Source organism: Olea europaea, chromosome 18 (genome assembly GCF_002742605.1).
Source record: "Olea europaea var. sylvestris chromosome 18, O_europaea_v1, whole genome shotgun sequence".
Classification (NCBI taxonomy): domain Eukaryota; kingdom Viridiplantae; phylum Streptophyta; class Magnoliopsida; order Lamiales; family Oleaceae; genus Olea; species Olea europaea.
Window position 1 is genome coordinate 17,635,537 of NC_036254.1, and position 12,201 is coordinate 17,647,737.

The 12,201-nt window shown below is 36.0% G+C and overlaps 1 protein-coding gene across 1 annotated transcript; it reads right to left on the bottom strand.

The window, feature by feature from the left end:
• Positions 1 to 2,177: 2,177 nt before the first annotated feature.
• LOC111367650 (systemin receptor SR160-like) lies at positions 2,178 to 6,267 on the bottom strand. Its single transcript, XM_022988636.1, has one exon. The coding sequence runs from the start codon at positions 6,079 to 6,081 to the stop codon at positions 2,461 to 2,463; it is 3,621 nt and encodes a 1,206-aa protein (XP_022844404.1). The 5' UTR covers positions 6,082 to 6,267; the 3' UTR covers positions 2,178 to 2,460.
• Positions 6,268 to 12,201: the final 5,934 nt, after the last annotated feature.

The following is a 12,201-nucleotide window of genomic DNA, read 5'->3' on the forward strand; positions in this document are numbered from 1 at the left end:
AGATATGTATTAGATGTTTGTCACCTTGAATATATATTGCAGCGAAGATGTGACATATCGTCTCGAATATAAATAACATTTTGAGCGAAGCATCCAAATGCATAATCTAATCATTTTGAAAGAAGCGTAGAAGAGACTATGCAAAGTGGAATACTAACCTTAAGTGACATTTTGCTTAGTTGATCACCATGTGATAGAGCCATAACATAATTATTTCAAGATTCTTGACATTTTCAACTATATAGGTTCATCTCATTCAAGTTCATTAAGGAAATTGTCTGAGAAGTTTGGAGAGAGAATAAAAAAGACCTCATTTAAAAAAATAATAATAAATAAGTTAATTAATTAATTAAAAATAAGTCCTTGTTCTTTTTAATCCTCTTCCTAGAGAAGAGGACATCTGGGGTTGGAGTCCATGCTTGGTTTAGATTTAAAAATAAAATAAAATAAAATAAAATAAAATAGATAAAAATTTAAATCAAAGTCAACAATTAATTTAACCACATATTTTATGAAATTATTAAGTTTTATAAACTTTTTAACAATAAATTTGATCATTTTTTTTTTATCAAAATTTACTAAAAATTTCATTTAATAAGAAATAAAATTTTGTGGCCATAAATTTTCAAGCAAAAATATTTTTGTGTCTTGCTTTCCTCATGATTTTTACAAGTCTTTATTATTTGTCATGTTTTATCACATTTCATGATAACTGTTTACATAGCCTTATATTTTTTTTTATACCTATTTTTCCACCACAATTTTCGCAACAAACTTTAAAAACATTTTTATTGTAGTGTTTATAGAGCATACAATAGAAAATATTTTAACTATTTTATCTTATTTAAGAATATTCCAAGGATGTCTAAAAATGAGTTGAGCTCTTTTTCATTTTGACTAGCAAAAAAAAGAAAAATGCCCTTTCAAAAAAATCACCAAATTTATTGTTTACCTTTTGGATGGAATATAGAATTATATACTTATATATAGCGTTACGCCTCACATAAATATTCCACACTAAATAAAACTTTGTCAACAAAAAAAAGTACTAAAAATGTAGAAATAAAAGGTGTAGTATTACCCAAGGACTAGAAGTTGTAAATCTTGGGGGGATTGAACATGCATATTTGTTTACTACTCTTTGTTCCCTTAGTTGTGAACCATAAAAAGACAACCCATGAGTGGTGCAACTTGTTCAAGAGATGAAGACAAATTTTGAATTTCATCAATTATAAAAGCACATTAAAATATTTGAATTTGCATAGTTTTTCTTCGAGCAAAAAATGCACGTGCACTTGCGCGTGCACATATTTAGGACACAAACCAATGTAAGTTGTCTTAAAAGAAGTAAAACTAACCTATAGAATAAGATCATTTGTGTTTTGAGAAATAGCATATCTTTTGAGATATTCACGCATCTTCAAGATCTTATCGAAAAATGTTAATTATTATTTATGAGTGATGCAGTGAAATTTGCAAAAATGATTATTAATGGTCAAAAACGTCGTTGATTCACAAAGAATACCAAAAACTTAGACTAAATATAGGGAAAATTATTCTCGCTCTTTTATTTAATATCTTTATTCTTTAACAAAAACAGCCAAACACAGTTGAACCCTAGTTCTAGAAATTAAAGGAAAATAAGAAATCTTAATGAACTATTCTAAACAAAGACAAATTCTAGGAAAAAACATATAAACAAAACTCATATTCGACTAAACAATATATCAAGTTATCTTGACAAGATATAAATAAAAATTAATTTCCATTTGAATAATAGTGTTAATTACAGCTTAAACGATGGAATTCAACCATGGAATCGATGGGTTCAACATATCCAATTGCATCAATAGGCCGCAAAGAACTCGGTGCACAAAGGGTTTTCTATAGGTAATTCTTGAATAATAATAATAATCAAAAATAAATTCTCAAATTCGGCATTATTATTAAAAAAAACTTTTGTTACATTGAAGGAATGGAAATATACTTGCATCTCAATCAAGAATAATTAAGAAGGTTGGCACGGTCAAAGGCCATGTATTATTAAGAAACTATTAAGTTATCCTCGATATTATTGGATCAATGGCTTACCCATATATAAATAATGATGAGAATGGGAATGCAATGAAGAAAAGTCCAACAAAAACCCATCACTCAGTCACCATCACAGTGTGAGGTCACAGATCCAACAGAAAATTTTTTCAAAGTTCTATTTGAAGACGCTATGGAAACTAAAAGAAACATAACAAACTCAAAACTGTATATGTACAACATTGTTACAAGTTATGACATCCTTTTTATGTGTAATAATAAGATTTCTTAAGGGTCTAATGGTACATACAATAATTTTGGTAGAAATACAAGCGTAATTTCAGAGCCGGAAAAATTGAAAGGTGAATGAATGCTAGCCATCCCCTTCTTGATCTTTGCCAACAAATCCTCATTTTCTTGGTCAAGTTTTCATAAATTCTTGAATGACTCGTTGCCTTCTTTTATGCTCATTTCTACCCCTTCGACTGAGCTAAAACCGACATCTTCCGTGATCGTGGAAGCAGTACTGTCCATTCCCGAGCCTGCTTGAATTTCTTTGAACATTGCCATGACTTGAATCATTGTGGGACGCTTCCAAGGTCGATCGTCTAAGCAAGAACATGCAACTTTTAGGTGCTGTAATAACTCAATCTCTAAGGTTGGATCCTCCTTTATCAATTCAAGATCAAAAACGTCACTTACTCTCAGTTTAGCGTGTTGCTTTACCCAACCAACAAGATTGTTATCTCCAAAATCAGCTGAATCTGTTGGCTGCTTTCCAGTAAGCAGCTCGAGCAATACTACACCGTAGCTATAGACGTCACCTTTCGTTGAACATCTAAAGCTCTGGTAGTATTCAGGAGGGACGTATCCGGGAGTCCCTGCTAATGTACTGACACTCAAGTGAGTGTCCATTGCACTCATAAGCCTTGCCATACCAAAATCAGAAACTCTAGCCTCCAAATTCTCGTCGAGCAAAACATTGCTCGACTTCATATCACGATGAATAATGTGTGGGATGCAATTATGATGAAGGAAAGCCAACCCCCTCGCAGCTCCAATTGCAATTTTCCGCCTTGCTGCCCAATTTAGCTTGATCCCAATTTTCTTCTTGTCATGCAGAACGTCCTCTAGACTTCCATATTTCATGTACTCATAAACCAAGAGCCTTTCCTCGCCTACCTTGCAATACCCCAACAGGGGAACGAGGTTACGATGCTTAATTTTCCCAATGGTTTCCATTTCAGCTGTGAATTCTCGGTCCCCCTGTCCGCTGACGTGTATTAATTTCTTTATAGCCACGACACTTCCCTCCTTCAACTGAGCTTTGTACACATCCCCGAATCCACCTGAGCCAACAAGGCTATCAACGTGGAAGCCATTAGTGGCTTCAAGAAGATCTGCAAAAGTGAGCTTCCTGAGAAACTTTTCGAAAGTTGCAAGGTTAATGCTTAATGCATCTCGAGCACTAAGTTTCCAACTGCCAGTCGCAGTTGCCGAGTTGGAGTGATTGTCCATATAGGCCTCAAGGGCAGCCTCCTTCTTCTTCCTCCTCCTTTTCCTAATTTCGATGGCAACAATTACAATCCCAAAAATGCAAAATAGGGAAAACAACAACCCCGTTGCCACGCTGCCGGCGAGGGATGCTCGTCTCCTATGTGACTTCTGATGCTGACTACTTCCTGCATCTGCATTAGAGCCACATGCTGGAAGAGGAATTCCACAAAGTCCAGAATTATTTGCGAATGTATGGTCTGGAAATGTACCGAACTGAGCTGATTCGGGAATCATCCCAGAGAGATTATTATTGGACATATCGAGCTCTCCCAGAGATGTGAGGCTCGTCATAGACTGTGGAATCGTTCCATTCAACTTATTGTAGGACAAGTCGAGGATTGCAACACTTTTCAATCCTCCAAGCTCTTGAGGAATAGGTCCAGAGAGATCATTGTGCCCCAAATTAAGTACAGAACAATAGTACATAGATCCAAGCTCCTTTGGAATACTTCCTTCCAACTTATTGTAAGAAAGGTCAAGAAATATCATGGAACCATTGTGATTGAATGTCGGCTGAGTGATACCTCTGTAAACTCGGGTGAAATTGCAGGGATGCCTAGTTGAAATCCGGTCCAACTGTTCCTGTCTAATCTCTCCAAACTCAAGCAAATTCCCCGCTCCATGGCACTGTTTGCTTCCATCATTCTTGATGTAAACGTACCTCTTCCCTGTGAGCACTGCCACCGCGATATTGCCAGATTGCTTGAACAGAGCAGGTGGGATAGTCCCATTCAGCAAATTAGTGTTAAGATCCAACCATAACAAGCTACGGCAGTCACCTAGTTCCCCCGGAATACTACCAGAGAATGAATTGTTTCCGAGCTTCAGAATTGCAAGACTATTCAGACGTCCCAAAGAAGCAGGTATCTCACCACTCAAATGGTTATTTGACAATGAAATCCAGTTCAAATTCGTGCAATTGCTAAGACTAGCAGGGATTGATCCCGTCAGCTCATTGAAATCAAGAATCAAATTTTCCAAATTCGACAGGTACATCAACTCTTGTGGGATTTCCCCGTGGAGTTGATTCAACCACATGATCATATCCTTGAGTTTTGACAAGGACCCCAAGCTGAAGGGAATAGTACCAGTCAAATAATTAAAGCTAAGATCAAGTGAAACCAACTGTGAACAATTACTTAGACTCTCTGGTATTGGACCAGTGAACAAATTATTCTGAAGGAACAACACTTGCAAGCTGTTCCTAGGGTCTTGGCAGATCCCAGAAGGAATCAAACCAGAAATATTATTGGAGCTCACATCCAAAGTCTCCAAATTTACCAACTTTGAGAAAGAATCAGGCAAGGCACCAATAAAATTATTGGAAGACAACATCAAACCCTTCAAATTACTCAATTTCAACAGTGTATCAATAGGCAACTCACCGGAGAAATTATTGTTGGAGATATCAAGAAGTACCAAAGCAGAGCATGTACCAAGGCTTTCTGGAACAGTACCAGTCAAATTGTTGAAGGACAGATCCAACTCCACAATGGTTGAGCATAAATCAGAGAGAAAAGGTGGGAAAAAACCCTGAAAACCATTCTCCTGAAGATAAAGATACTGCATACTCCCACTTGGCAGCTTTGGAACTGTGCCCGTGAGCTTGTTGTTGGTGAGGTTAAGGAAACTAAGCGCTCCACAACTAGAAAGTGAATCCCCAACATCGCCAAAGAATTTATTGGAAGACAAGTCCAGGTGTTGCAATTTCGAGCAGTCACCTATCCGTGGGAAATTGGAGGAAAAATTATTCGTTGAAAGATCCAAATACATTAAATTCTTGAAATTCAACTCAGGCAAACTCCCTGCTAACTTATTGCCCTTCAAAGACAGGTACTGAAGCTCAGCCAATTCATTCGATAAAAGCCAAGAAACCACGTTTTGACCCGAAATATTATTGTAAGAAATATCAAGAACGTGCAATGATGGTAATCCTGCGGGGAAGCCTCTGGTAGTTTCCTTGACAAAAGGGTCTATGGAATTCCTGGAGAGATTGAGAAACACCAAACCAGAGCAAACTCCGAGGCTTGAAATATCAGTGACAGGCCCTGAAATACCATTTTCCGCTAGATCTATAGAATTCAAGAAACCAGTGCATGTTAATCTTGAAATAGAAGTGAGTCCACCACTGAGGCTGGTATTTTTCAGCACAAGGGACTCCAAGTTCTGGATGCCCAACAAATAATTCGCCACCGGGGAGAAATCCGTATTTAGTGGTGAGCCCGACAGGTCTATAGAGGAGACTCTGTAATTTTTACAGAAGACACCGGTGAAATTGCAAGGGCTGATTGTGGATACCCAGTCTCGGAGTTGAGTGGGGTTGGGGAGTGAATTCTTAAAGGAAATTAGGTGTTGTGAGTCTGTAACGAGACCATTGGGCTGTGTTGCTGAAGAAACTGGTCGAAAAGAGAGAGAAATGAACAAGAAGCAGCTAATAAACAGTTGATGACAATGCAAAAATAAGATATTAGTTGAATTTTGATCAGTTTTCATCTTCAAATTCTCAGTTTTTGATTTATGAGTTCCTTCCTCTCTAGGATTTCAGCTTCATTTGAGAGAGAGAGGGGGTTGTGGGGGAGCGATGTGGTGTAGACCCAGAAAATGGATTGGCGTTTGCTGAGAGAAGGAGAGTAGTGAAAACTGAAAGCAGTCAAAAGAAAGAATGAAGGCCCGGGTTTTGAAGGTAACAATTGTATATATATTGAATTATTTGTTAAGGGTAATTTAGGGAGTGGACACAGCTGTTGGTCACATGGCATGTGACGTGACACACACATATATATCTCTTCTCTCTATATGTATAAATCAGATCACACACAGCCCCTCAGGGCACATCCAAGTTGGCGGAACAATTACATTGGGGGGCTCTGGAACCAAGTGTGGGGAGTTCGATTCCTGGTTGGAGCAGCCAAGTGATGTAATAACCAAAGGAAGGGTTGTAGCAGCTTGGTGATGTAATAATCATGGATGAGGGTCCCTTTGGGGAATGAGTAAAAGTCATGTGGGAACTTGGGAACCAACAAGGGCACAACCTGCGGTTTTCCTCCCCTAGTCACTGAGGGGCCGGGGGCTAGGGGGCCCGGGTTTTGTTTGGGTAAACTGGGGCACCCGGGGTTTAAAAAAAAAAAAAAAAATCACAGACACACTCTCTCTATATGTATAGGTAAAGCAACCAGTGTGTCTGTCTCTCTCTCTAGGTTTTTCCCGTACGTGTGAGTGGTATCAAATTCAAAGGATAGACAGATGGATCTATCACTGTCGATTTTAATGGAGATTCCACGCCCTTTAATTAATCAATTGTCTTCATTCATAATCACGAGACGGATAATTAATTAAGATTATTAATTCTTCTGACTTTCTTTCAGTTTCAAGAATTTGAGGTTCATCCATCAATTGTCTGTCGAGGTGAACATTTGGCCCTTGTTTGATCGATGTAGTTAATAATTATTTTTTATTAAATTTCGATAAAAATTATAAGTGTCTTTTGATTTAAATTTTTATAAACTGTTTAAGCTACCCAGCCAAACAAGGACTTAGAAAAGAATTAGAAAGAAAAACTTTTCGGCATTCTTATTTGGGACTATAATTTCATGATTACTAACCAACAAAGGTAATTTCATGATTGCTTTCTTTTTCGTTTTCCTTTTTGTTTTGTGCAAGTAATTTCATGATGATATTAAACTTTTTTTTTTTTAATCAATTTCAATCTTCTCACTCTAAGAGCATGTTTGGCTTCTTTTAAAAACTTCCCTATTAAACATTTACTTGTAAGAAATTTTGAGATGACTCTGATAGATAAACAAGTTACCTTAAAAATAAGAAAAAGATGAATTGCTAATAAAATATGTCTTGTTTGGTCCCATTTTTTAAAATTAATTTTTTTCTCAAACTCATTTTCGACCATACATTTTATGAGATTCAAATTTATCAACTGTTCAACTATAAATTTCATCAATTTTTATTAAAATTTACTAAAAATATTATTTTTAACTAAATCAAATCAGAGCTATAATTGGAGATAAAGATTTATTTAAAAGTAAGTTTATTTAGGCTTAGCCAAACACGGTATAATTCCAAAACTGTTAATGAATAATATCCCACATTAAATAAGAATGAAAATATAGACCAACTTATAAAGAATTGAACTACACTTTTTAAAAATTTGATCTTTAAGATAAAATCTCAAATCGTCGAAAGCATTTCCGTTTTCGGCCCGCAGCCCCTGGCACGTGTAATCACGCGCTTGTAAATTCAGCTGTTGCGAAGAACGTTATTATAAGGTGCAGTACGTGCCCACGGTGTTTAAATCCTGAGCGTTGACGGACCATCTTAAATAGTGATAACACTGTCAGTAAATCTAGCACCAATGGATTCTATTTACCAAAACACCCACACCTCCTAATTACCACGTGTTAAACCGCCACCAATCCTTGTTTACAACTTAAGTCCCTATTTGAGCCTTATTTTTTTCAAAATTCATTTCAATACTAATTTTTAATTACACTTTCTTTTTTAAATATTTTCACACATAAATTGAATTTTTTTCTTTATTTTTCAACGACATATTGTAAATGTAGATTGTTTTGATATGATGTCTTTCAAATTGAAGACTTGGCCTATCTATTGTTGCTCATAATTTGGTAAAAATTGATTCATCTAAAAATAGGTTAGAGGCTGTGAATCGGGGATGATGAAGATAGCATTTGGAAGAATGCAGGACGTATTTGGGGTAAACTCAAAGATTGGGTGGCAAATATACATATGCAGGACAAAACTCTAGTCGAGGATAAGGCCAAACAGGCAGTTAAAAATAAATAAATAAATGATTTTCCTCTTCAATCTCACATGACCCCCCCAAGATGTGATAAAGAATAAGAAGGGGCCCCCCGGGGCACATCCAAGTTGGCAAAGGAAGGGCAGTGCGGGGCTCGCAACCCCAGCGTAGGGAGTTCGATTCCTGGTTGGAGCAGCTGAGTGTTTGTAATAACCAATTTGGTTGGAGCAGTTTGGTGCTGTAATAATCATGGAGGAAGGGGCCCCCCGGGGCACATCCAAGTTGGCAAAGGAAGGGCAGTGCGGGGCTCGCAACCCCAGCGTAGGGAGTTCGATTCCTGGTTGGAGCAGCTGAGTGTTTGTAATAACCAATTTGGTTGGAGCAGTTTGGTGCTGTAATAATCATGGAGGAGGGTCCCTTGGGGACAGGAGTATAAAGGCTGTTCGAACCCTGGTCAACTTGGGCATATACCGCGATTTACCTCCATCAGTCACTGAGGGGCTGGGGGTCTAGGATATAGTCTGGCGAAGCTGGAAAACCTGGGTATCAAAAAAAAAAAAAAAGAATGAGAAGGGCAAAGAAGCTGGAAAATATGAAGATAATGCAAGGTCTTTCCACTCAGCAGTGAGTATTAATATGGACAAAAGGAATAAACATGGGGACATATTATTAGACAAATCATGAGTTAATAATTTGATACCTTCTGCAAATTAAAATGAGAACCAAGTCGATCGAGAGAAAAGATAAAAGAAAATCAACAAAGTTGAGTTTTCCAAGCTATATGTAATTTCAAAAAAATTTCTTCTTCTTTTTTAATAATATATTCTTAAAAGGGCCATGCTATGGGTACATTGGGAGATCCATAATGGTATCCAAAATGGACACATGGATCCCCCCTATTGGAGGGGCGCCGGCCCCACCCGACACCCCTCCAATAGGGGGGCTCCATGTGTCCATTTTGGACACCATTATGGATCCCCCAATGTACCACTAGATTAATCCTTCTTAAAAATACTATTTTAACCATTAAAATTTCAAATAATAAGTGTCAAACAGGGATTAAATGTGCTTGGGACAGCACTTGACTTTACCTGCGCCCCTAATTTGAAGTGCACCTGAACAATAGGTGGAAGGTGATTGTAAGGCTTTGTTAGAACACGTTGAACATGGGCTTAAAGACACTTTGCACAAAAACCCGGTTGAGCAATTAAATAAAAAAGATATAAATAATACGGGGGTGTATGGAATGTGCTAAAAAAGAAGATATTCCATAGTCCACAATGAAGGCGATGAGAGAAAGTAAGGTGAGAGTGGATGCTCCATCTTTCTATCCAAGCACAAATTATGTCTGCGATGATTTCCGATATGTTCATGGAGATTCGGATGAAAGACTAAAGCTTCCAAAACTTGGATATCATAATAATTTTTTAAAAATCCTCTTCAAGCAACGATTTCAAATGTGATCAGAAAACAAAGAGACATTGCACTCGTAGATGATGACAAATAGTATGACTTAAGACGAATAAGGTGTAATTTCATATGGTTCTTGCGTTATACTCCCCATTTTCGATGGGATATATATTTCTAGTGTTGTTGTTTCATTTTTGTTATTAATAAAATATATATTCAAAAGAAACATAATGCATAGGTGTTAATAAGAAAAGTAACAAATGTAATCCAAAATAATTATTTAGAATATCTAGAGGGCAGATATATTTTTTAAAATATGCTACTTTTACATAGTGCACTGTCCACCCTCCTCACAATGGGCCTATTTTGAATAAATTATATTTTATTTGAAGTGGATCCCCTCTTAGCATAACCCATAATATATGTGCTTGAAAATTGTTAATGGGATAAATAAATGTGCTTCAAATTTTTGAGGGGACATTATTGTCATTGTATGCACGAATTTTTGTCGCATGGGTAAGGATAGAAAGAGGTCGCACGTGTGACCATGCAATGTGCTGTCCTTTTCGTCATAAAGCTCTCTTTATCTTTACTTTGAAAAATTTTATTTTTAATATTGTAAAATAAATAATGGACTATTTTAAGTACATTGAAATTAATTTTTGGGAAAATTGCAAAGCGGTCCCAATCCTTTGACTTTTTCTAGGTTTTATCCTAAACTTCGATTTGTGCCACCAACAATCTCAAACATTTGAAAAAATAGCACATGAGGTCCAAATGGATGGATTCCATCCAATTTACCATTAGTTGACCAAGAAAATAAAAATTGGATCAATTTTGACCAATTTTAAAAAGGTAAAAAGGTAACTTTAACAATTTTCTCACATTAAATAATAAAATAATAAAATTAATTTGTTTCTTTAAGAAAAAAAAATCATCCATCTCCTACATTTTCTTCCCCATTTCCCGTCCAAACCCCCACTTCCAAACCAAAATCACGACCACTCTCAATCGCCATACCTAAATCTATCACATGATGATTTCAATGGAAAAATTTTTATTACATAAAAAGGTAGGAATCTTTAAAAATGCAAGTGCAATTGCAGCATTTGGAAACCCCAAGCTCTATGGAGGTATACCCGAGCTACACCTTCCTAGATGTAAGTCAAGAAGGTCCAAGACAACTAGTCCCTCAATAATCAAACTTATTATCAATATAAGATATCCAAGTTTTCGGGGACTATGCATCATGTTTGTTTATCTATTTCTTCGCTGGTTAACGAAGATGAAAAGGGAGCCATCTTCATAGCAACACTAGAAATTTTACCTTTAATATTAAAGAGGAAATAGGTGGAGAAGGCTTTATGGCTATCGTGGGGGCGACGATCTGTGGGTGGGTGGGTGTGAGGGAGATGATAAACAGTTGTAGGGTGGAAGAGTCTCATTCTTTATTTATTTTTATTTTTTGGTATTTTATTTTTTTATTATTTTTTATTATTTGTTTATTTTAACCTTTTAATTTGGTCAAAACATATTTTCTTGGTCAAATAATGGTAAAATGAATGGAATCCATCCATTGTGACCCTAGGTACTAATTTTTCAAAGGTTTGGGATCGTTAGTTGCATAAATTGAAGGTTAGGGTAAAACATACAAAAAAGTCAAAGGTTTGGGATCGCTGTTGCAATTTTCCCTAATTTTTATTATTATATATCTCAAAGGCCTACAGTTTTTTTTTTTTTTTCAGTCTAATAATTTTAGAAACACTTTCAAAGCGAAAAAATAGAGTTTTTTCCCCCACAGGAAGGTTAAAAAAAATTAATTTTCATAAACACAAATAGATGGACTTCTCTTTACCTAAAAATAAAACAAATACAAAAAATAGTAACTTAAGATCAATTAATTATAATCCATAATATGTACATTTTTTCCAAAATATTTTTTTTTAAAAAAAAGAAAAATATTAAAATGGGTTAATTGGACAAACGGTCACTAAACTTACGTGAAAATTACAAAAAGGTCACTAAAGTTTAAAACTTTTAGTAATGGCCATTTAAGTTTCTAGGCGCTTTAAAAAATGGTTACTGAAGTTTAAAAACTTTTAGAAATGATCACTGAAATTTAAAAACTTGTAGAAACGGTCACTAAAATTCAAAAATACTTTTTCAATTTTTTAGGCTACTTTTACAGTAACTTTTCGGCTACTTCCGACCACCGATACCGTCTAATTTTTATACCGTTGAAAAACTCACAACGTCATCTCTCAATTACCACCCAAAATCTCCCCATAACTCTAAGGGATTTGACTAGAAAATCATCGCAAAATTCATCCAAAAAATTTGAAAATTTGCCCAGATTTTTTGGGCGATTTTTCGACGACTTCCGACCATCAAGACCGTTGGATTTTAATATCGTTGGAAAGCCCATAATA